Source organism: Mauremys mutica, chromosome 1 (genome assembly GCF_020497125.1).
Source record: "Mauremys mutica isolate MM-2020 ecotype Southern chromosome 1, ASM2049712v1, whole genome shotgun sequence".
Taxonomy (NCBI): Eukaryota; Metazoa; Chordata; order Testudines; family Geoemydidae; genus Mauremys; species Mauremys mutica.
In genome coordinates, this window is record NC_059072.1 from 269665147 (window position 1) to 269692147 (window position 27001).

The window sequence follows — 27001 nt, forward strand, 5'->3', positions numbered from 1 at the left end:
AGAGGGACTTGAGGAGCACAGATATCATGGTGATGAGCTAGTATAAAAACCAGATAGGTAGATTTGAATCGTTTCTAGCAGCTTAAAAGGAAGTATTTATCCCTGTGCTTTGCAGTGCACAAACAACAGAATGAGTACAGAGTCTATGTCCTGTGGGTTTCTGTAAGCAATAAATAAAAGTGGTTTTAAGTTTTCACTGCCGATCACTAAAAGCTTCGATTCGGAAAAAATAGTTATGTTTTTGATGTAGAGTTTTATTTACAGAAAATGGGTTACTTGAACTGAGATTTCATGCCAAACTTCCTTCTATAGGTCTCGTAAAGTGAGGATTTTTGCCACATCAACAACATGAAAAATACAAGAGAGATTCTTCAAACACAATCACCAGAGCAGTCATCAACAGCACAGGCCCACCGCACTGGCCGTCATTCAAATAATTTATAGAAACTGACAGGAATAGCACACAGGGAAATGTCTTGGGCCAGATTCTCTCCTGTGGCTGAACTCCAGTCAGCATGGTGTGTGCATGGGTACAGAAGGGAGTGTTATGAGAGAGCTGGCTGTGGGTCTCTGATTCTGAAGCAAGTCCCACTCTGGCCCTGTTGAGGGTTAGAGTAGCAGAGATGCTGCTCTAACGTACACTACTGGAGTAGGGTACTTAACAAAATCTAGGCCATTGGATGATAGACATAGCAGAGCTCTACTACTGTACTTTCTTGTTCCCCAAGCTGGGTAAGGATAGAGGTGCACAGCTGGTGCAGAAGCCACCTTGGCCAGCTGTTGAAAACTGGGGAGTTTTTTGAGGCTACATGAATTCCCAGATAAACATTTGTGATCTGAACCTGGATCATTTGCTTAACTTTTAGTTTTGGAGATTGTGCACCAGGTTCCCAGCTGTTTCCCTCTCTCTTGCTACAAACCAGCAGTAGAATGAGGGCAGGGTTAATGTACGGTTGCATAGCTCCTCAGAAAAAGTGTTTTTGCATATACTTTGTTACTGTTAATAGCTGTGCAATGGAATAGGTCCACAGCTGTCAGTGAAGTTATCCTGATTTACACATTACTGAAAGTAGAATTTGACTCCAAGTACAATAGTTGAACTATGATGATTTGCTTTAGATACTGATATAATATGTTACAGATACATTTTCAAAAGTATAAGCGCAAGTACACTCATTCCTATAAGTACAGTGACTATTTTAGTTTCCCTCCCCCGTGGCCACACCGCCGCACAGGCAGTGCTATGGGCGGCGGCGCTGCACACTCCTGCAGGGCAACGTGTCTGGCTCCGGCCAAGCGGCATGGCTGCCAGTCCTGCTGCTCTGAGTGGCATGGTAAGGGGGCCGGGGCATTAGACAAGGGGCAGGGAATCCTGGGGGGCAGTCAGGGGACAGGGAGGGGGGGAGTTGGATAGGGAGTTGGATAGCGGGTGGGGACCCAAGGGGAGCAGTTAGGGTCGGGGGGTCCCGGGAGGGGGTGGTCTGGGGACAAGGAGCGGTGGGGTGGTTGGATGGGTTGGGGGCCTTGAGGGGGGCAGTCAGGGTACGGGAAGTGGGAGGGGGTGGGGGCCAGGCTGTTTGGGGAGGCACAGCCTTCCCTTCCCGGCCCTCCATACAGTTTTGCAACCCTGATGTGGCCCTCGGGCCAAAAGCTTTGCCCACCACTGTTCTAGTCTGTGCTTCCAGGACAGCAGCACACCTTGATCTCTAAGCAAACTGCATTGACAATAGCAGGAACTTCTCTGTGCAGGGAGGGGAGGATGTAGTCATCAATGTACACCCTAGTCCATTCCACATAATTAAAAATACAATCTGCCCCTCTGACAGAGACTGTTTGACACCCTTGATCTAATCTATGTAATCTAGCTAATGTGTTATTCTGGATGACAATTGGACAGACCCTGGTGCAGTTTTATTACTTTGTCTTTTGGTATTTCACCTGTCAGGCTTAATGCATGGGAATTTGGGCAATCTTGCTTACTGGCACATCATGGAAATCAAACTTCCTTAAAGCAAGTATTTGAAAAGCTAATGTGACTGATACACTTTAAAGTGACCTCTTAGGCACTATATCCTTTCCCTGTCATTTAGACAAACAGAAAATAGAATTTATTTAATCAGTTATCCATGGCTACAACTTCTTGTCCCTTACTAAATCTTTTCTCAGGAAAAATCTCCCATTGAGTTTCATAGGATTTCTATTGGAGTAAAAAAGGCAAGATTTATCTTCAGCAAAGCTGTCAAGGATCTTGCAAAGTGGGATAAAACAGAATACGTTTTCCAAATATCTCTCTCTCCCCTCGCCTACCCACCTACCTCACTGAGATGAATTCATGAGAGAGAGAGAATCCAGTATCAAGTCCTAAAAAGCTTTACTTTCAGCTCTTCACTTTCATGAGTGTCTACATTAATTACAACTTCATTTTCAATCTAAAAGCGGTATTATTTTAAAATGATAAAAACACTAAATATTTTTCATTTGGGCAATAAAGAGGAGTGCATTTCCAACCAATTCACATCAATTTGTTGGAGAAGATGAGGCTCTTTGTCTTTGTCTTTGGATCTTCACCCAGCCTGTTCCAGGTAATGTTCAACCCTGGAAGCCATTTAGCTGTTGCTAAACCTTTCTTACCACCAGTGTCTTTAGCTCCTGCCATGCCTTTTTTTTTTAAGGGGTTGGTGAACCTTGTGGAATTCAAGATTTTGAAATGTTGCCAATCTGGTTTTGGGAGCTTGCTGAACTATTCTGAGTGTATCAGATTCCTGCCCCCAACCCTCTTCACCCCACAATTTAACTCCATTTGTGTTTGTGGTGATTGCTGGTTTTTTTAACCAAGTAATTAAATTTAAAATTAAGGACATTTTCCATTTTAAGTGAAGTTTCAATTATGTATTAAGGAAATAACTCTAAATCTCTCTACCTGCACAAAAAGGATATGATTTTCAGGTTACCACAAGTCCTGAGTAATAGGTGGCACATACTTGCACTGCTCCAGGGACAGGACCAGCAGCAGTCATAATTTGGTCCGTTATTCCTCTCTTGCTCCAAAGGATAAAAATCTGTGCTAGATCTTTACCAAGTGCATATTACTTCCCCTTCCACTCTATTTTAACTTGTCTGGCTGGTAAGTTGACTTCTCCCACTCTTCATCCTTGCCAGCCTATTCCCCAGTCATCTGCACAAGTGGGGAGAGACGTAATCCTATAGAGGCTACATTCTCTACCATGCTGTTTCCCATGGTGCAGTTGGGCAGTCCAAGGGAGTAAAGGGACATATCTTAGAAACTCCCTTCCTAGCGTGGTTGCATATTGTGAGTCATAATCTTGTCCTATGTAAAAAAATCAGAGTGGCAGAAGTGGGTCCCATTTATTATTTATTCATTAGGTTGTCCCTCTAGTCTTTATTATTGTCATCTTCATCCTTTCAGTATTGTTTTTTCATTCTGCCTACTCTCTACTCCATTTTTCACCCCTCCCCACTTTTTTATGCCATCTCGCCTAAGTAGGATGACCAGATGTCCCGATTTTATAGGGACAGTGCTGATTTGGGGGGCTTTTTCTTATATAGGCTCCTATTACCCTCCACCCCCATCCCAATTTTTCAAATTTGCCCTCTGGTCACCCTACTCCTAAATAGAATGCAAATTCAACAGTTTGCAAGTCAGAGCCTAACTTTCCATCTCACACCATCCAGTTCAGTTTAAAATGCGGAAAAATGTGTTTGCTCAGGGTATTGTCTCTCTAAATTCACGAGGCAGAAGTTTTGTCTTTTGCTTTAGGATCACTGTTTTTAGCAATCCGGTTTAGGCATCTGTAGAATGATAAAAGCTCATTAGAGGTTGAAATATCTACCTATTTTTTTGCCTTGCCACACTATTATTTGCTTTGTCATCATCATGTCCTTGCACTAAACAATATCAAATGAACTTTTCTTCTAAACCACTTTTTTGGTTCAATGTTACCCTTTTGAAAGCTGGGGCCCTTTATTTGTACCTTAATTCTGTCTGGTTGTTAGGGAGACTTGTTTTTTGGTCAGCACACTCCCCTAAAGGTTTATGCGAATTAAACTGGAATCAAACATTTCCTTAAATGATGGTTTTCCACCCTGTTCCTTCTAAGATTCTGATTGTGAACTTTATATTTTTTCATTCTACATATTGAAAGGCAGATGTCAACACATATCAAGTTGCAGTGGGGGAGGTCTAGGTTGGATATTAGGAAACACTATTTCACTAGGAGGGTGGTGAAGCACTGGAATGGGTTACCTAGGGAAGTGGTGGAATCTCCATCCTTAGAGGTTTTTAAGGCCCAGCTTGACAAAGCCCTGGCTGGGATGATTTAGGTGGGGTTGGACTTGCTTTGACCTGGGGGTTGGACCAGATCATAGAATCATAGAATATGAGGGTTGGAAGAGACATCAGGAGGTCATCTAGTCCAACCCCCTGCTCAAAGCAGGACCAATCCCCAGACAGATTTTTACCCCATTTCCCTAAATGGCCCCCTCAATTGAATTCACAGCTCTGGGTCTAGCAGGCCAATTCTCAAACCACTGAGCTATCCCACCCCCCGGGACTTCCTGAGGTCTCTTCCAACCCTAATCTTCTATGATTTTAACGCAAAGCATTGAACTAATAGTTTATTTGCTGCAACTGTAACTTTTAAAAGCTCTTTCCCCTCATGGTATTGGAATTAACAAATGCCAGAGTTGTAGGTGTATCCATCCTGTCAAGGTGGATACACCTTGCTAACAGGTGCTCAGCCCGCAAGCACATAGTTAATACACAGTATTTCTCTCACTTTCATGTTAATCTTATTATCACATCCTCAACCAAAACTTTTTCAGCATGCTTTGCATATCCTCTAATAATTCAGTTCAGAAAGCTTAGCATCACACAACACCTTTATATACTTAATAAGAACAGCTCTGGGGCGGAACAGTAATTTCTTACTACAAGCCAGAAACTTTGATTAAAAAGTGAGAGGAGATTCAATTACTGCTTGACTTAAAGCTCCATTTTCCACGCTGGTAAATGCTGATGATAGTATTTTTCTGGACTCACAAAGCACCACAGATATTTCCTATCATCTCCTTGTTTCACCAATTATTTAAACCCCTCTTACCTATGAACAGATTCCACTCAGTGTCCAAATCGGCCTGATTTGCTAGGCAGCCCTTCATTACGTTGAGGCAGTAGTTGTTGCAAGGTTTCACAGTGGGAAGTCCTCTGCAGTAAGGGCAGTATAACATCTTCATTAGTGCACGGATGCACCCTGGGGTTGGACTGATCTGTGGAGTTTAAGGGTGGTAGAAAAGAAAAAAGAGGAAGTCAGTTTCCTATCCCATGAGATACTATGTAGCTGAGATGCTCCTCAGGCAGTTGATACAGAGAGGACAATTTGTGACAGGAGCTTAACCTTTGCTAATACTCTCCTGTGTGACTAATCAATTACTGACAATTATCTTAATTAGGCACAGACATCAATGAGTTCCAAGAACATAGATGTCAACATTCCCATTTTGACGTCAGTGTAATTCAGCCCCAGAATTACAGATATGTGTTGGAAATATGTTCTTAAAAAGATGTTTGACAGGTAGGGCTTCAGGCGCCCTGCCCTAAACAAAGGGATGTGGTTCTGCCTGCTTGAATGTGTCGCCAATGTGAATTGAACAAAGAGAGACAATGGAAGTATATTTACATAAAAGGTAAAAAAAGCCATCAACTAGCAAGTGGGGAGATAGCCTCTTAACTATCATGATGGGGGTGGGGGGAGGAGACTGTAAAAATTAACATGGCGTCAGCTCTCTAGTGTACACAGCTAGCTGAGCCCCCAAAGAGGGCTTCCAGACTTGAAAACAAAGATAAACTTTGAGGATAAAAGCAGAGAAACATCATAATTAGCATAATCATCCTTCACCTGAGGAGACAAAGAACCCAAGTGCTTTGGCTCTGGGTTGGATCCTAGCTAAGGACTGACCAGCCATGCTGGAAGCATTACTGTGGTGAGAAAACTACTTTGAACAAAAGACTGTACTTTGTAAAGTTAGGTTTTAGTTATAGAAGCCTATTGTTACTTTTGTTTGTTTGTAAGCGTTTCTATTCCAAATCCTCTACTTGGTATCACTTGGTATCATTCTTTGTTAATAAACTTATTCTTGTTTTATTACACAAGCACTTCAGTGCAGTATTTCAAACTGAGGAGTAAAATCCTCAGCCATACTAACAGGCTGGTACTGTGCACTGTCTCTTTCAAGGAGCAGCAAACTTGACAAGTTTCTGTGAGTGCTACAGTGAGAGGGACCAAGCACTGCAGAGGAGTTTTTGAAAGACTCAGGTCTGGAAGGGCTGTTGGTGTCACCCTGCAAGGAATAACCAGGCTGGTGGAAACCAGAGTGAAGTCACTGTGCTGTGAGCAGGCTTCTGGTGTCAGGGATCTGAGCCAAAGCTGCACATCACAGACAGGGGCGGCTCCAGGCCCCAGCACGCCAAGCGCGTACTTGGGGCGGCAAGCCATGGGGGGCGCTCTGCTGGCGCCGCGAGGGCAGCAGGCAGGCTGCCCTCGGCGGCTTGCCTGCGGAGGGTCTGCTGGTCCCGTGGCTTCAGCGGACCTCCCGCAGGTGTGCCTGCGGCAGGTCCGCTGGTCCCGCGGCTTCGGCAGACCTCCCGCAGGCGTGCCTGCGGAGAGTCCGCTGGTCCCGCGGCTTCAGAGGACCTCCCGCAGGAGGCAGCCTGCCTGCTGTGCTTGGGGTGGCAAAATTCCTAGAGCCGCCCCTGATCACAGAGCCACTCAAGGTTCCAGGCCAGGTAGTGACAATCCCTTCTGGTCTGAAAGAAACCCCAATGCATCACAACAGCACAGCATCCTCTTGATGTAACTTAACTAATGTACCTGGCATAACACAGTAGGATTATTCATATTGGGCCTTATCCAAAACTCATTGAAATAACTGGAAAGACTTCCATTGATTTCAATGAACTTTGGATCAGACCCATTACTACCAGAGGTGATTGTCTAAATTAAGTAACATTTTTTTGCTATATATACTATTAATTACTAATTTGCACTGGAAATTGATGTTAGTTGTTTGTTGAAGGTGGAAAAGAAGATGGAGAAATTTATTTTGTAAGAAGATATGTGCATAATATCTAAATAACTGAGAGACCTTATTTTTGAAATCCCCATCTCCCCACCCTCCTATTTCCCTGACTGGTGTTTTTGTTTTGTTTTGTTTTTTGTTTTACATTATATCTGCCATTACAATGTAAACTCTTCAGGGCAGGCACTATCTCTACCTCTATGTTCAGAAAGTGCTTAGCACATTTTGGGCACTATTACAATAAAAAAAGAATAATGATTCCTTGTCACAATGGGTTAAAACAGATATTTCCCCATGCAATGGTGACCAGCACAGGGACATGGCAGAAATCCATTCTGCTCTCTGCTGTTCAGAATGTTTGAAGAGAGCACAATAATAAACTTGCGATTATTAAAACCATAGAAAAAGTCTGATTTTCTCTTATCCCTGATGTTAAAACACTGATTATTGAAGGACTGCTGAGTGTATGTTTAAATGAGACTTTTACATGACACTTTTACATTAATAGGATTCTGCTAAAAATCATAGTAGATGCTGCTGAGTATGCTCAAAAGTGTCTTTTCAATCATTTATAACTTTATTTTTAATTTTTAATCCTCCAAACCTACGAAGAGCACTAATCCCCAGTGAGAGGTCTGTTCAGAGCAAGTTTCAGCTGTTTTGGCTATAATTCTATTCAGGAAAATATAGTTAGAATCCCCACACACACACTGTGGATAAACTTTTATGGTTCCTCTATGGTCATGAAAAAAGGTTGAGGGAATTTTGCTCAAACTTTCTAAAATCTGAGACACAGACCAAACACAGAAAAATTCATTTTAGAAAATGATTTTTTTTTCAGAAATGTTATGAGCATGTGAAATCAGGCACTTATCCTTTGAAACTGGTATTGCAACCATAAATAATTTGCTTGCCACTGGCCATCTCTATTTTATGTATTTTCAAAGCTCTCTTCTTCATCCTCATCTTCAAAAACAGACTCTCCCATGTGGTAATTCTTGTCTGCAGACCAGTTTCAGTCAACAAAAGATCATTCTTTCCATTCGGAATTATTCAAAACCTGAATGGGCTTATGGGAACCATTGGATTTTCCCTTTACCAGTCCAGTTGTAACTGATATTGATGGAGAAGGAGGCAGAGGGGATTTTTTAAATGATTTCTTTTAATTGGCCCTAAGCCAAAGCAGAGAAATTTACATACGTTTGGGTTTAGAAATAACCAGTTATTGTGAATGATACCCTCTCAATCATATTGCATGGGTTTGCATAACTGAGGAATAACCATACAGCTGAGTCAGTAATTATACCACATCCCTGTATTTAATGTGACAATTCCATTTCAATATAAGTGTACTCAAACTGCGGCACATCTCAACATTACCCCTCTGAGCTTTGATTGTGCCTAGTAGATGTAGGACGCATTACATTTCTGCTTCCAGGCAAGCGTTTTATTTCATTTTGTGAGCTTTTTTGACAACCTTAACTTTAGATAAATGTGTATTTTTATAGGCATACAAAAATAAAAAGTAAAATTCCTGAAGGCCTCATTACTGAACACTTGTCTTTCCCCCCTCAGCAATTCTAGATTGAATATTATTTCATCCAGAAGTGACACAGATTGTGTGAGTGACTTTCAAATATACATAACTGAAGAAAAAAACTACTTGGGTAAAAGCCATGAAACTGTACTCCCCTGTATGCCACCACATTTGCAATGTGTCTTACTTTGTTATGTACTTGACCTGCTTTTAAAGCAAAAGGCTGTGGCACTGTCAAGTACATAAATCTAAATCAATCTTCTCAAGAAAAAGCTTAGTACACTTTTGTTAAAGACAACTAGTCACGTTAAACACACACACATACACGTACATACATTTCTCTTTCTCTCTATGCTGGCATTTAAGGACGATTTCTGACTTGAGTATTTGGTAGTCTTGATACCCCATCTGGAACTTTAAATGTGCCATCAGGCTATAATTAATACTTCAAAAGCAATGTTTTTCAAACCTTATTCAAGCGCAAAGAAGCAGAGTATAGGAAACAATATATAGGTCGATATCCTTCTCTTGCTACATAATATTGTGAAGGACAGAAAAAATGGTTAATTACCTTCTGGTAACTGTTGTTCTTCAAGATGTGTTGTCCATGTCCATTCCAATCAGGTGTGTAGATGCCGCATGCACAATAGCTGGAAGATTTTTCCCCTAGCAGTATCCATAGGGTTGGCCTGGGTGGCCCCTGGAGTCGCACTTTCATGGTGTCCAATATAGGTCCCAGCCAACCCGATGCCCCCTCAATTCCTTCTTGCTAGCTATTCTGACAGAGGGGTAGGAGGGAGGGTATTAGAATGGACATGAGCAACACATCTCGAAGAACAACAGTTAACAGAAGATGAGTAACCATTTTTTCTTCTTCAAGTGCTTGTTCATGTCAATTCCAATCAAGTGAACCACAAGTTCAGGATGTGGGGTCGGAGTTGTCCACTGATTGGAGTACCGCTCTACCAAAGGCTGCGTCGTCTCTGGCCTGCTGGGTGATTGCATAGTGCATGGTGAAAGTATGTATGGAGGACCACATCGCTGCTCTGCATATTTCCTGGGTCAGAACCTGAGCCAGGAATGCCGTTGAAGAGGCCTGCGCCCTAGTGTTAGTGCTCAGTGATCAAAGGGGCAGGCACCCTTGCAGGATTGTAACACTCTCAAATTCATCATGTGATCCATGATGAGATTCATAGAGAAGAGACAGGAAGACCTTTCATTCTGTCTGCCACAGCCACGAATAACTGGATGGATTTTCGGAATGACTTCATTCTCTTGACGTAGAAGGCTAGTGCTCTGCGGACATCCAACGAGTGAAGCCTCTGCTCCCTGCTGCTTGAGTGCGGCTTTGGATAGAACATGGGAAGGAAGATGTCCTGGTTGATGTGAAACTGGGAGACAACTTTCAGGAGGAAAGCTGGCTGTGGCCTGAGCTGAACCTTGTCCTTATAGAACACCATGTAAAGGAGCTCTGATGTTAGGGCCTTGAGCTCAGACACCCTTCTAGCTGAGGTTATCACTACCAGAAATGCCACCTAATATGAGAGGTAGAGCAGGGAGCAGGTTGCTAGTGGTTCAAAGGGTGAACCCATCAGTTTGGAAAGGACCAGATTGAGGTCCCAGGATGGGACTGGGTGTCAGACGTGTGGATATAGCCTGTTGAAACCTTTCAAGAAACAGCTGACCATAGGGTTAATAAAGACCGAGCGCCCTCTGTGCCTGGATGGAAGGCAGAAATGGCAGCCAGGTGAACACTTATTGATCTCACAGACAGCCCCTGCTGCTTGAGATGAAGAAGGTTGTTCAATATAAGCGGAATAGTGGCAAGAGTTGGGGAGGAACGGTGTTGCGCCAACCAGATTGAAAATCTCTTCCACTTGGCAAGGTAGGTAGCTCTGGTGGAGGGTTTCCTACTGCCAAGGAAGACTTGTCTAACCTGGTCAGAGCAGGAAAGCTCCATCGGAACGTCCACACCATGAGGTGCAGCGACTTGAGGTTTGGGTGCTGGAGACGGCCATGATCCTGAGTTAATAGGTCCAGGAAGAGTGGCAGGGTGACTGAAGCTTCTACGGACATTTCCAGGAGAGATGTGTATCAGTGTTGGCGGGGCCAGGCTGGAGCTATCAATATAATCAAAGCTTGTTCCCACCGAATCTTGGGGAGTACCTTGAGAACGAGCGGAATGGGCGGAAAGGCGTATAGTAGATGGCCTCCCCATGAGAGGAGAAACGCGTCCGCTCTGAAGCCCAGGCTGTGATTCAGGAAGGAGCAAAACTGCTGGCACTTTCTGCAGTATTGTGTGGCAAACAAATCTATTCGTAGAAAGTGCCACCAATGGAAGTTTGAGTTCACAACGTCTGGGCCTAGAGACGACTGGTAGCAGTGAAACAACCTGCTGAGATAGTCCACCAACTCGTTCTGTACCCCAGGGAGGTACAATGCTTGCAAGTGTATAGCAAGCTTTACATAGGGCATGAGGGCTTCCTGGCACAGGGGAGAGGAGTGTGCACCTCCGTTTGTTGATATAAAACATTGCCATGCTGTTGTCTGTCATAACTGATACACATCTCCCTGTTAAGTGGGCTCGGAAAGTCTGGCATGCCGGCGTACCACTCTCAGCACTCTGTTGTTTGATGTGGAGGGTGAGTTCCGCCCTAGACCAGAGGCCTTGAGTCCTAAGGTTCCCCAGATGTGCTCCCCAGCAAAGGCTGATGCATCCGTCACTAGTGAGAGAGACGGCTGTGGACTGTGAAAGAGAGCCCTGCCCATACCACCTGTGGGTCGAGCCATCACAGGAGGGAGTCGAGGACAGGACAAAGCAGGGACACGATCCTGTCCAAGCTTTCCCAGACTGGCCAATACACTGATGCTAGCCACGACTGAAGGGTTAAAAGTCTGAGTCTGGAATACTGTATCACCTGTGCCTGCCGCCTGCACAGGAATGTGGCCATGACTGCCATGCACTTGGTGAACACTCGAGGTGCCACTGACAGACTGAACAGGAAGACTGTGAACTGGTAGTGGTTATTGCTCACCACAAACCTGAGATATTTTCTGTGGGGCGCAGTTATTGCTATATGAAAGTACACGTCCTTCAAACTGAGGGCAGCATAGCAGTTCCCTGGATCCAAGAAAAGGATGATAGAGGCCAAGGAGACCATACAGAACTTGAGTTCTTCATGAACTTGTTGAGTTCGTGGAGGTCTAGAATGGGCCTTAGCCCACCTTTGGCTTTTTGTATTGGGAAATACCAGAAATAAAAGCCCTTGCACTGGTGCTCCTGAGGAACCGCTTCCACTGCCCCTAGTGAGAGGAGCGAGTGCACCTCCAGATAAGGATTTGCTCATGAGAAGGGTCCCTGAAGAGGGATGGGGAAGGGGGGTGGAAGGGATGGAGGGCAGAGAATTGGAGGGAGTATCCCCTTTCTACCATGTGTAGCATCCAACAGTGCGACGTAATATAGACCCACGCAGTGTAGAAAAGGGAAAGTTGTGACGAGAAGGTAAGGCGGGGTGGATCCAGTTCCTGAGCTGGTGTGCCATCCTCATGCACACTTTTGTTTAAAGATTTAAACATACACTTTCAAAAGGCCTATTTCTGGCCCGAGGAAAGCTAGGTCTGGCCAGAGCCCTGGACCGAGGACAGGTACAGCCTCTTCCTGCTGCTCCTATTCCTCCTCCGGGAACTGTCCTGTTGGTTTTGTTAGTAAAACCATGGAGGAGGTTGTGGCCTGTGTGGTGGGGTGTGTATGCCCAGGGACTTGAGGATGGCCCTCAAGTCTTTCAAACTGTGCAGTCTCATGTCTGTCTTTTCAGAGAACAGGGCCGGACCTTCAAAGGGTAGGTCTTGAATGGTTTGTTGGACTTCATGAGGTAGTCCAGAAACCTGGAGCCAAGAGCTCCTTCTCATGCCCACCCCTGGAGCCAAGGTTCAGGCATTCACATCATCAAGTGCTGCCTGCAAAGAGGCCCTAGAAATGAGTTTGCTTTCCTCCACCAAGGCAGTAAATTTGGTGCAGAAGTCTGGTGGTAGCAGCCTGGCAAATTTGGCCATCGCCCTGTTGGTGGTAAAGGAGTATCTACTAATGATGACCTGTTGGTTTGCAATGTGGAGCTGCAGACCACCGATGGAGTAAACTTTCTTGCCAAACAAGTCTACTTTTTCACCTCACAGTTTTTAGGGGAGGGTCCCTGAAACCCCTGGCTCTCCCTTTGGTTTGTTGCATCCACCATGAAGGAGTCAGGTGGAGAATGAGTGAAGAGATGCTCCTACCCCTTTGAAGGGACAAAATAGCATGTCTCATAACTCTTCGTTGTAGGGGGCAAAGAGGCCGGAGTCTGCCACAAAATGTTATGGTTTTAATGAGTGGCAGCGCAATACACAAGAGCCCAGAGGAGGCAAGGATGTCCATGGGATCGGCATCCGCTACCACTTCCTCTTCCTGGATCCCAAGGTTCCCTGGGCCACCCTGCACAGCAACTGTTGCAGGACCCTGCTATCCTCCAAGGCCATGGCCTCCCCACAAAGGCCTCATCTGGGGAGGACAAGACAACCAACACGTGACCTTGGTCACTGCCCTTGGCGCCGAGAGGGTCACCTTGTTCATGGGGGCGGTGAGCCAATGGTGCCGAGGTTGCTGGTGCCACGATGACCGGTCCCGCGGTTGCCAGTGCTGAGTTCAGAGCGGCAGGCGGAGGCACCGGCGTTGTCGCCAGAGATAGCCTCTGTTAGGATACAGATATTCAGGCCTGTCTGCAAAGGCCTATACTTTAAGAATTTAGGTGTATTCTTATCACTTAGCTAGATATAGAGGTACAAAACAAGAATCAAAATCAGTCTTCCTGTTTATAGGTCTTCTCTCACTATGATAGTCTCAGGCCTTGTTCTTAGGGTAAGGCCTTTGGCTAAACAGAAGGGGCAGCCATAAGCTGGGAAGCAACAGTCACGGCCTCACCAGTCACACTGAAATAAGGCAGTTTTTGGCTGATAAAAAGGTGATCCAATCTATCATCTTCAAAGAAAGGGAAGAACCTAGAAGATTTAAAGAAAACTTAGTTTGATAGCATCCTGTCTGGCAAGAACTCACTTATCAATAGCTGGGGTGTGAAATCCTCATTTCTTTGTTGTTCTATCACTGTAGTCCCCACTTCCCTATTGTTTGTCTGTATAATCTCTGTCTGGTTCTGTGATTGTTTGTCTGCTATATAATTCATTTTGTTGGGTGTAAACAAATTGGTTAGATAATCATGATATAATATATTAAGATTGGTTAGTTAAATGTCAGTAAAATGATTGGTTAAGGTCAGGGGTGGCTCTAGCCATTTCACCGCCCCAAGCACGGCGGCATGCCGCAGGGGGCGCTCTGCCGGTCGCCGGTCCCACGGCTCCGGTGGACCTCCCGCAGACGTGCCTGCGGAGGGTCCACTGGTCCTGCGGCTCTGGTGGACCTCCCGCAGGCATGCCTGCAGATGCTCCACCGAAGCCGCAGGACCAGTGGACCCTCCACAGGGAAACCTGCGGGAGGTCGACCGGAGCCATGGGACCAGCGGACCCTCCACAGGCACGCCTGTGGGAGGTCCACCGGAGCCGCCTGCCGCCCTCCCGGTGACCGGCAGAGCGCCCCCCGCGGCATGCCGCCCCAAGCACGCGCTTGGCATGTTGGGGCCTGGAGCCACCCCTGGTTAAGGTATAGCTAAGCAGAACTTAAGTTTTACTATATAGTCTGCAGTCAATCAGGAAGTAAAAGGGGGGGAATTGGAATCATGTTTTGCTAAGCGCGGGAATGGGAACAGGGAAAAGGAACAGGGACACAGGCAAGGCTCTGTGGTGTCAGAGCTGGGAAGAGGGACATTGAGGAAGGAAATTGGAATCATTGGTTGCTGGAAGTTCACCTCAATAAATATTGAATTGTTTGCACCTTCGGACTTTGGGTATTGTTGCTCTATGTTCATGCAAGAAGGACCAGGGAAGTGAGAGGGTGAAGGAATAAGCCCTCTAACAGCCCCGGTGCCAGCTGCTGCAGGGTGGCAAAGGATGCCGACATGACTGACACAGACTTGGATCTCAATGCCTGGCTCTGACTCTGGGCCTGATGGTAATCGCAGGGAGTCCAAAAGGGCCACTGAGCTGGTCGTTGCCATTGAGGTGGCCACAGCACTGGAGGAGGCTGGCGGTGTCCCCTGGATCTAGACTTCCGGCTGCTGGACCTATCTGAGCAATAGGACTCTGTCCCAAACTCAGAGATCTTCAAAAAAGAAGATCATGGAGGAGTGGTGCTAGGTGGTGCCGATGAGCGGTGCCAAGCCTCTGGGGACTGGTGCGGTTCCCTCACATGGGCAGCTGGAGCAAGGAGAGGTGCACCAGTGATGGGGAGCAGCATGACATCACTGCCGGCTTGCCTATAGATGGAATAGGGTGGCCAGATTATCACCGGTGCCTCATCCCTCCAAAGGTCTCCAGAGTGGAGGGGAGTTGAATGTCTCGGCCATGACAGCCAATAGTGGGATGGGCAGGAGTTGATGAACCCCTGGGAGCCGCTGGACCTAAAGTAGCCTGGGTGGGCTGAGGTCTCCCTGCTGCTGGCTCCTTAGGCTTAGGAGGGGGAAAGTGCCCTCTTTCCTGCCTCTTTTTCTTCTGGGGAACCGGGGATAAAAATCGGCGCCTGCCAGAAGTCTTATGTTCATCACCGTGTCAGTGCTGGGAGTCCTTGGCCTCCTTTCTTGGTGCCAGCTTATGCGCCGTTGGCGCACCAAGGAGGAGGCACTTGGCACGGGCTCCGCCGACCCGGGGTCGGACTGCGTGGAGGGCTGCCTCCATGAGGATAATTCTGAGTTTCTGCTCATGATCCTTAAGGGTCCTTGGTTGAAAAACTCTTTACAAATGCAGCACTTGTCCTTTTGGTGACTCTCACCAACGCACTTCAAGCAAGAAGTGTGCGGGTCGCTCTTTGGCATAAGTTTGCTGCAGTCTTCACAAGATTTGAACCCCAGAGACCAAGGCATGCCCAGGTGTCGGGGGAGAAACGGGGTGGGGGGAAACACCCCTATAACAGAAACTTAGACAAACGACTATTAACACTACTACTACTACTAACTAAGAAAAACTAACTATATACAAATCATGATGGGATACTGCTAAAGGCGCTTGCAGAAGTAAGAGTGAGGGAAGTTCCAGCTAGCCGTCACTGGCTGTAAGAAGGAACTGTTGGGGGGTCGGGTTGGCTGGGCCCTATACTGGACGCCATGAAGGTGTGACCCCAGGGAGCACCCAGGCCGACCCTACGGACACTGCTAGGGGAAAAAATCTTCTGGCTGTCATGTACGTGGAGCGTGCACACCTGATTAGAATGGACATGAACAAGCACTCAAAGAAGTTACCATAATATATGAAGACTCTGTCATCCCTGAAAATTTGCTGCAATCTCCCTCCATCAAGTGATGCTAATGGAGTACATAAAGTGTAAAAACCTAATAACCTGGGTATTCATGATGCGGGCCAAGGAATTGTGCAGGGAAATTGTTTCCAGACCAGCAGTGGATGCTAGAACATATCAATACAACACGTGTGCTTGCATGCATTTCCTAGCTCCTCCTCCAGGACAGTACATGTCTGTCTCTTCTGCCACTGTCTGTGCCCTGTGTGATTTCCAAGTCTGTTTAAGCAATTGGCAATGCAGGTTGGCTATTGGGACATACCACCCTTTCCTTCTTCTCCTTTGATGCACATAACATGGACTGGTAAATTAAGGAGTTACAGCTTCATCTGTTCCCCAGATCACTTAGCTCTTTTCAACCTGTAGTTCTGAAAGGAAAAATGGGGTTCCACATAGTTGCTCAGAGTCCAACTTCCCCGCCCCCCCCCAATCAGGGCATCCTGTGACTCACATAAGTAATATACTCTGTCACAGATATTTAGTATGCAGATATATTAGACCAGATTCTGATCCCATGTACACTGGTATAAAACCATCCAGAGTAACTCTCAAGTAAATTCATAGCAAATCCACTGACATCAACAGCTCTCCCATCCCCTTCCTTAAAGAAAAGTTTATTTCTTATCTGCTAATTCTTTCCAGAGTACTAGCTCCACTGATGCAGACTGTCCCACAGAAAAATAATTATTTCCTTCCCTCCAAATTATTTAAAAGCCAAATGGGGATGTGTGAGTTACTGGAAGTTCATGTTAGTGAAACAGAGAAAAGGAAGGAGAATTTTTTAATTAACATAATTTAATTTTTAAAAAGTGCTATTTACTACATACATTGTGCCACAATTAAAGAAACATTTTACTATATACGATGGGCCAGATTCTGATCTCATTCCACCAGTGTAAAACCATAGTAAGTCCTCTTAATGTCAAGAGGATTTCTACATATTTACACAGATGTAATGGAGATCAGAACTGGACCCTTTACAAAGTACATATTAAAAGATTGATAATTAAAGTTGCCACAATCCAACTGTAAGTCACCCATCTTTGACACGTTATCTTCATGGCTAACTGCAATTGCTCCCTATTGATGAATTTTTCAAATATTGGAGGAAGTAGATGCAGCTTAGCCAGTAATTAGATTTTTCTTCCCTTCGCTGATTCTTTCCTTCAAACTAAATTTGCGCACTGCTGGATATAAATTATTCACTTTCTCATTGTTCTTTTTTGGCTGTTTTCATGATCATTCTGTTATTTCTGATTTCATTTAACAATGTATATGTGAACCAAGAACTCTTTCCAAAAGAATAACTTTCAGCTGAAATAAACACACACACACACACACACACACTTACTTAGAACTCTATATAAGTTCAGAAGACATTTTAATGCCTCACACTTTTTCATTATATCAGGATCTAATTCTCTGTTACACTAAGGTCCTTTACACTGTTCTGACAGTGTAGTGTAAAGAGGATATAATGCAAATAGGAATGCAGGAAAATTCAATCTAAAGTGAGAATTATATCACAGAGAGCCAATCTGCAAAGAGTTGTTTCCACAAACCATATGTCCAGTTCATACCCCACCTTCTTTCAGGCAAAAAAAAAGTTATATTTTAAGTACATATGGCATCTCAGCTGAAGCATTAGAATCCTCCAGGTTTATACAGGTATAATTCCATTGACTGCACTGGAGTTACACTAATGGAAAACTGGCTAAAGCAGTGAATACCAGAAACTATTTTTCTGTATCTTTCAAACTCACAGCCATTAAAATAATAACTCCTTTCCCAAGATACAAACCAGCTTAAGGTCATAAATCCACTACTCTTAAATTTAATATCTCTAAATCCACTGGAATTTCACTCTGGACAGAATATGATTGGTAGTTCAATCTGTTCACGTTGGCTATTGTAAGCTATTAGACACAGAGACTTTTGATCTTTAAAGAAGCCTTGTCACCGTAAAAAGAAATGAAATAATTGTTCAGTGGTGTCTACTACTTTAGATTAAGTACCCTGCATTAAACGGTTTGCATGTCTTGAAAGTGCAAGTACCCACACCAAATTCCCTTGTTTAACAGGGACAATTTCTGGTCCAATTGCAAAAGAATCAAAAGGATGTTCCTGCTTTTCTCCTCAAATGTCTCTATTAATAATTTTCACATGTTGACAGGTATGATAATGTATGATTGTGTCTCCCCTCGGACATTCACTAAAATAAGAGGCATTTAGAGTAACCCCGGTACTACTTATCTGTCTATCAATCATACTTATGTGGCACCTATGCATGCCTGTGGTATTTGAGCAAGTCACAATCTTTAATGTATTTCTCCTCACAGCAGCCCTTTGAGGAAGGGTAGTAGTATTCATCCCATTTTACAGATGGGGAACTGAGGCAGAGAGTGACAGATTTTTAAAGGTATTGAGGCACCTAAAGGTGCGGATGGACACCCAGTGTTATATTCATAAGTGCACCTACCTCCCATTCATGACTTGCCCAGGGTCATAGAGGAAGTCTGTGGTGGAGCAAGGAAGTGAGTCCCAGTCTTCTGAGTGTCCTAACCACTGGATCTAGGACAGTATCATCTCATCTTATCCCAATGAGCAAAATTTTTAACCACAGAGAATCCCCACTGCCTCCCTCTCAATGGAGGAATTGCTGGGTCCCATTGCTGAAGAAAGCTGCCATCTCTGCCAGCTTCATGAAGCGGAACCTCAGGCCTCATCTATATGTGAAAGTTGCTCTGGGTTAACTTAAGGTGTGATGTTAAACTGGCGTTAAAGGTTGCATGAACACTCTTGTTTGACTTTAAACCAGGCTTACAGCAGTTGAGTTCAAGTTGATTAGAAACAGGTTTAAGGTAAATCAAAATAACCCACTTTTATACTGAAGTAAAGGTGCCCACTCAGGGCTTAGTTAAACCAGTGCAAGTCTGTGTATAGACAAGGCCTTAGTCAGAGATGGACTAACAGCGTTTGGTCATTAAAAGAGTGAATTTCTGGGTTCTTCTGAACAAGAATGGAAGTGCAAGCATCTCCTAACAATAATACCAAGATCTTGTATAGCACTTTTCATCAATAGATCTCACAGCATTTTACAAAGAGAGGTTAGCATCATTTCCCCCATTTTACATGTGGGGAAACTGAGGCACACAGTGGTGACATGACTTGGCTCTTCAAGTGGCCTGCTGGGGACATTGGTCAAGAATAGAACAGTCCTGTGTTCTATCCCCTAGGCCACACTGATATTGTTAATGCATCCACACTACCATACTGGGGCTTTATAAATAGCTTACCATCTATGTATAGCCCTCATAAAATGCCCATGGCATTATTTCAGTGAGTACCCTACCTATGTTGGGTCACCTTAAAGTTGTATTTCCTCTTTCAGGGTCTTTCAAGTTCACCCATTAAACTTTCTCAAAAGCTACTTGTAAATATGAATACCAATTATAAAATATTTAACAGATGCACAAGGCCACCTTAAGTTGATGACTATGGTCTGGAATGACCTGCTTATGGCACATGTGCTTAGATTGCTGCTGAGCAATGCACTTAGTTGCAGTTTTGGGTACTCCAGAGTACAAAGCAAATGTGCATCTTCTTTCTGTCATTTAAGCTTTTAATTTTTTAAATAAAATTTTTAAGAATCCCCTACCTGGTCACCTTCTCCTTGCTGATACACAACACAGCATTAGAAGGGTCCTCAGAGGAGGTTGCCTGCTTGCCTTAGCTGCAAAATCTTAGGAGGACACCAGATTTTGTATCAAGCCTGTGTCTATAGGAGCCTTTGGTTGCTGTGCAGCAAAGAAAAGCACGAAGTTCAGTGCACTATCACAAAAGAGAACTTAAAATTTCTGTAGGTATGTGATTTTACTGAGAATTTTTTATTGGATCTTAGTCATGAGACTGAAAAGTGCTTCACGATATGCAAAATCTGAAAAACATGCCCTGTAAGCATGCCTCTTAAGCATATCAAAATTCAGAGAACATCATGTATGCTGCATAATAGCCAGTTAACAGAGAAGAGGATTGTAATAGCAAAATGCTTCTATTACGTCCAGCATTATGAAATAAATGCTCAGCTATTACCATTTTTGGATAAATGCTAATAAAAAGTAAAAGCCAATTTAAATTTTATCACTGGTTTGCAATATGCAGTCTCCAATGGGGATGAATTCTCTGAGTTGAAATTTGATTCTAGTTATTACTGATTTCTGATAATGGAAAGCAGACCGAAGCCTACATTATAAAACCTACTTAAGTGACACAGATTCGCTAAAATATTTCTGTTTTCACTTATTTATAGATAAGTTGCAAAATACCGGTAGTAGCCAGATTTCTGGACAGTCCAGTTATACACTCAAATTACACCTTTCTGAAGCTTGCAAGCATTTATGATTGCTATGTTGAAAGCCCCTGCATAATTAGATCTGGTCAGGAGTTTTTTGACAAAACTTTTTCTTGTCAGAAAAATGTTGATTAATTGAAATCAAAGCTGTTTGTAGGAACATTCTGGATTCAGTGAAAGTTTCATTGAGAAAGGTCTCTCAGATCCAGAATGGAAATTCAAAAGAGAATGAGAACATCTCAGAAAAGCGAATATATTGATGATTAGAGTGCTTGTCTAACAGAAGGGGAACCTGGTTTAAGTTCCTGGTCTGTCTGATTGGGAATAGAGACTTAAACCCAGGTCTCCCACATCCCAGCTAAGTGGCCTAACCACTGGGTTAATGGATATTCAGGCGCGTAGTTGCTCTCATTTTTATTGAAAAAGTTACAAAGATATCCGTTTCATCCCACTGTGGAATGGGAAAACATTCAGAACTCTCACAAATATTTGCAATAAGAAAACCAGCTATACATGTAATATCCAGATTATATTCTATTAGAAATGGATCAAGGAGGTAGTTGTAAGATTCAAATTTGGATCATGCTCAATACTGGATTCAGACTGAAGACTTAATCTGAGCTAGGGTTCAGGTTCTGATTCATTAACATCCAAATCATTCTTGTGAGATTTTGATGCAACAAACCCCTCACAAGATGCGTGAAATTTCATCTGTAACCTAATCTGAGAAAGAGAATAGACGCTTTCAGTGTTGGGTTGACCAGGATCAAAACCAAACAAGACCCAACAAATTTATAAATGATAAAGTTAAGAGTGAAAATTGAACAGTGGAATATACAAGAATATTGTCTGATTCTATTTTCTCCTACTATATTTATTTAGAACAAAATAATTCAAATTATGACTACAGACACAACTAGTTTCATTGGGCGATGAGTTCCATCCTGTCATGTACAAAAATCAAACTTCTGAGTGCATAACCATTTAGTTCTTTGACACCACTGATAACAAGGTTTTGGTGACACAAGTATGCCTCATCCTCATTGGATCTTGAGTGTTGGCTCTAAGCCATGTCCTCCAAATGGTCCCCCGCAAAATTATGTCAGAGTTATGATGAGCATGCAAAGGGGTGCAACTGGAATAGTCAGCACTCTGGTGATGCCCATCAGTGTAACTGTCCCTACGGAGCTCTAATGAGCCCAAGTAAATTAGAGCAGCCTTAACACTACTCTTAATTATGCTGGGAGCTGGCCTCTAGCTGCACCAATGATCAGGGAAGCCTGTGTGTATTTGCTCTTCCTCTCCTAGTTCTCCTTACACATATTGAAAGATGTTATATCTGGCATAGCCCATTTAAATCAATAAGATTTAAGACCTTATTAAGTGCCAAACTGTATTGTAGTTCACAGGATTGTACAAATGTAACTGATCATAGAATCTGGATCTAAGTCACTAGTAAGCATACGACAACTGTAGGACAAGTTAAGCTGGGAATATAGAAGAAATGCAGTAGCGCACTCTGTAATGGCTACCTTGCAATAAATATGTGTTTAAGTTATTCCATTGCTATTTGTCTTTATTCTGTTAACCCACTTTTATAAATCATGCTATGATCAGTCAAAACTAATACATGCTGGAATACAATTTACAGAAGGTATAAGAGTATAATCTGCCTAGAGATCTGTCTTCCAGAACCACAAGATAAACACAGTCAAACCATAAAGGCACTCTCAGCAGCATGTATTTATTTATAAAGCTTGCTGAAAGCTACCTTATCATTAGGGTCTCCATTACAGATGGGCTGTCAGCTGCAATGCTACAACCTCTTTCAAAACCTTTTAAGGGGAAGACAAGTTTCAGTCATGTCAAAACCACAAAGGTATATTACAAGTAGGAGAAGCTTCTTCACCAGTGAAGTAATAACATCACTTTCAATGAAGATGTCATTGTGCATATCAATATAGTAATAGGTAAGCTCCTTGGCACAGGGAATGTGTCTTCTGTGTCCCGTACAGCACCAAGCAACTGACAATTGACAAACAGAACAAGGAAACACAGAGTTAGGGTTGCCAGGCATCCGTTTTTCGATTGGTCGAAAAGGGACCCTGGTGGCTCCGGTCAGCACTGCTGACTGGGCTGTTAAAATTCCGGTTGGCAGTGCCTGAGAGGTAAGGCAGGCTCCCTGCCTGCCCGGGCTCCGCGTGGCTCCTAGAAGCGACCAGCAGGAGGCTCTGCGTGCTGCCCCCACACCGAGCACTGGCTCTGCAGCTCCCATTGCCTGGAACCACAGCCAAAGGGAGCTGCGGGGGCGGCACCGGAAGGCGGGGACGGCACTGGCAGGCGCCTTGCGGTGCCTCAGCCTAGGAGCTGGAGGAAGATGCTGGCCGGTTCTGGGAGTCACCTAAGGTGAGCGCCACCCGGAGCCCACACCCGCTCCCACACCTCAACCCCCTACCCCAGCTCTGAGCCCCCTCTCACACCCTCCCTCCCTGCCTCCCAGAACCCGCACCCCCTCCTGCACCTGAACCCCCTGCGACAGCCCTGAGCCCCCTCCTGCACCCTAATTTCTTCCCAGAGCCTGCACTCCTCACCCCCTCCTGCCCCTAAACCCCTCATCCCCGACCCCACCCCAACCCCTACCCCAGCCCGGTATAAATGAGCAAGAGAGAGAGGGTGGGGAAGAGCAAGTGACAGAAGGAGTTGGGGAGACAGTTACCAGAGGGGTGGAGCCTCAGAGAAGAGGCAGGGTAGGGGTAGGGCAATGGTGTTTGGTTTTCTGCAATCAGAAAGTAGGCAACCCTGCACAGAGCTGTTCACCTTTTAGTGTGTTATTCATTGGGGAACTTATTCTATCACCACAACAGGCTGAGTTGTCTCCTTATTCCCACTGCACAATCCCACAGAGCAAACAAATATACATGAATATATCAGGAGTGGCTTGCTATTGACTTGCAAATCAAATTAGGCCTACATTCATCAAATGTGTAGTGTGACCGATACCTGTTCCAACACCTCAATGAACCCTGAATAAGGAAATTAAAAAAGGAGCAGTCAACAGCTAAAGGAAAAAGAAGCTGAACTTAAAATACTTTATAGAATTTATACGCAACACAATTTAAAAGGCAAAGGTTTCCATGCTAGAAAAGCTCACTGAATAAAGAGCATAGCTAGAGAGACACTTCACTCTGCCATACGACTGCAGGACATGGATCCCATTATAATCTGCCCTCCTGAACCAATCTGCCCAGTTTCGGCTGTGACCACACCCACTTTTTAATGGATGCTTTTACACAGTTTACAAAGCTGTGAAATCAATGACTTTGTTCCTCCTTGAGATATGGAAACAAACAAAACTTTTCCTGGTTTTGAGAACTGAAAATCCATTATATATATATATATATATATATATATATATATATATATATAAGGTAAAAGAAAAGTATGCTGAGCAGAGACTGACATCTCGAGGCACAGCAGGCAGCTCCAAAGAAACAAACAATGAAACCCATGAAAAGATCAAGAGCTCTGAATGATAAACTAGAAACTATTCCTTTAAACCTGGATTTCTATGGCCAGTGAAAGACAGTTACAATAATTGTTTACATATTATTTATGCAATTTTACTGCACAAGTTCCATCTTTGATATTGTGCCTTAATTGAAAATACATGCTCAAATATATAATCATATATAAAATACATACCCAATAGTAAGAAAGAGGAGTAGGGACACTGTCTTCCATTTTACTACTAAAAATATACTATTAATAATGACTCATCAATGATACTAAATACCAATGAAAATCTTGTGAACTGGGTTTTCACTCCATATTTTCAAGGTCTGACTAGCAAATACTCATTAGAGAATTAGAATACCATTCTGATTTTTAAAAGGTACCTGCCATATAGAAATTATAGCTAAACATGAGGGAAACAGAAGGGCAATGGATGTCATGGATTAAACAACACTGGATTCTCTGTTTGGATTATGCATTAGTCTGCATAATGTAAATGTTTATTTCAAATAATACATTTACTGCACTTTGACATTCTGTGTAATCTCATGCTTTTGTTTATCATCCATTTTGGACACACACACACTATAAAAGAAACAGATATGAGCCAAAATGGAAACTGCAACTGTAAACCTTGCTGAACTAGGGTGGAATGAATTGGGGTAACATTCAGATTAAAATATATGGAATCAAATGTGCTGCCAGGATTCTGGTTATGGGTCTGATCCAAACAAAAAATGGCTTTTTCTTGTTTTGATTTAGATGTGGCCAAAATCTCTCGAGACCACTTCATGAGATTTAGTGCCATTGACCCTACTCCTGATTTGCCCTTGAACACAATTAATATTATTTAATATTTATACTGGGGTAGCACCCAGAGGACCTGACCAGAACTGGGGTCCCATTGTACTCAGTAACCAAACAAACAGGATGTGGAATTTGTCTACCTCTGAAAAGCCAAACCCTAATCCAGATGTAAAAAGTTCTGCTTCTGCCCATTTCTACACGTTACATACCAGACAATAAAAATAAAAATATCAAAGGTCTGGGTTCTCCTTACCTCTGAAATGCATGGGGGAATTAACTTTAAAATCGGTGCCTATCTGAATTTCAGCGTTCTTGACTTTACAGTGCTCTCTCATCCACAACGCAATGCTGACTTCACTTCAAATTTTTACAAACTGGTAACTTGAATGATTGATTAGATAATATATTCTCACTCATCTTTGTGCAATAAAACCTTGAGTTAGAATAAGGTGAAACAAAGATGTACAAGAACATCACAATGGTTTTAAATATTCTGTGGATGAAGGTCTTTAATCCCACCATTTGAATATCTGTGAGTAATCAAGCAAGCTTGGATACTCCTGTTGACTTTTTAATAGCAGGCTTGCTAAGGTTCCAGTTACTAATTGTCTTGATATATAAATTACTCATAGCAGACTGAGACCCCACAATGAAGACAATGTTTAAGCAGCAATGTGGTAACCTAAACAGAACAGGAAAATTGTGTGTTGACTTGTTTCAGTCAAAAAAACCCAAACTCTGGTCTGAAAATCTTTAAAAAATTTCAAGCCATGTTTTATAAAATACAGAAGGAGATCTTAAAGACCATGGGGTCTTTAAGAACATAAGTGATCTCTCTCTTGCCATCCATCTCCACCCTCTGACAAACAGAGGCTAGGGACACCATTCCTTACTCATCCTGGCTAATAGCCATTAATGGACTTAACCTCCATTAATTTATCTAGTTCTCTTTTAAACCCTGTTATAGTCCTTTAGAATGGAAGGGAGAGAAATATCTGTTTGCCTGTGTTATACAGGGAAATGACAGCATGTCAAGTTTAACAAATGAATTTTTTCTTACTTGCCTATATCATTTTTCAACTTTTTCTCCACAGTCTTTCTACTCAATTATGAATGCAAAAGACAAGTGAAAATGGAACTGCAAACATCCAAGATGAGAGCAGTCTATTCTGGGAACCATTTATAGTGTAAGAAAGAGTCTAATTAAATAATAATTTCATTTCAGTGGGATCCCATGATAAGAATCAATGGTGATGCCACTGATCTTGCATTAATTTGTACTTACGTCATCACTAAATCTTGTCACAGTCACACTTTCTTGACAGTCTGAATTAACCTTGACTATAACCTTAGCATTAAAATAGAAGCCTGGAAAGTCTTTTCAGTTCACTAAAACTTTTTCTTTCTCTCCAAACACTTCCAGGACTGCTCCATGAAATAAATTTTATTCAGCAGAATTTGTGTATACAACATATCTTCATTTTTAAAAGACGTAATGATCCTTGTCCAAAAAAAAGACATTCTTAGCTTATTTGAGACTTTGCTGAGAATGCAATTTCCTTTCCCTTTAAACCCTGCATGTATAAATAATTATTATATTTTGATTTCAGTCATAAATCAACATACTTGTAAAAAATTACACAAGGCAGAACATAACATCCAAATATCAAAGTTAAATACATGTTATACAAATAACATGTTTATAAGCCTGAGCCTGCTGTTCATGTGCATCTTTTGTGGGTCTTATAGCCAGGATTCATAGAATCATAGAAGATTTGGGTTGGAAGAGACCTCAGGAGGTCATCTAGTCCAACCCCCTGCTCAAAGCAGGACCAACACCAACTAAATCATCCCAGCCAGGGCTTTGTCAAGTTGGGCCTTAAAAACCTTTAAGGATGGAGATTCCACCACCTCCCTAGGTAACCCATTCCAGTGCTTCACTACCCTCCTAGTGAAATAGTTTTTCCTAATATCCAACCTAGACCTCCCACACTGCAACTTGAGACCTGCAACATTTCTTCTTGTTCTGTCATCTGTCACCACTGAGAACAGCCAAGCTCCATCCTCTTTGGAACCCCCCTTCAGGAAGTTGAAGGCTGCTATCAAATCCCCCTCACTCTTCTCTTCTGCAGACTAAACAAGCCCAGTTCCCTCAGCCTCTCCTCGTAATGTCATGTGCCCCAGCCCCCTGATCATTTTTGTTGTCCTCCGCTGGACTCTCTCCAATTTGTCCACATCCTTTCTGTAGGGAGGGAGGGGGGCAAAA

At 43.4% G+C, this 27001-nt stretch overlaps 1 protein-coding gene across 3 annotated transcripts in view; it reads right to left on the bottom strand.

Moving 5' to 3' along the window:
• Window positions 1-27001, bottom strand: part of GPC6 (glypican 6) — a 1140547-nt gene that overhangs the window by 255119 nt on the left and 858427 nt on the right. For all 3 annotated transcript variants that reach the window (XM_045010084.1, XM_045010090.1, XM_045010100.1), the window contains one exon: window positions 5121-5286. In XM_045010084.1, coding sequence (XP_044866019.1) covers window positions 5121-5286 — 166 coding nt within the window. The remainder of the gene's footprint in view (window positions 1-5120; window positions 5287-27001) is intronic.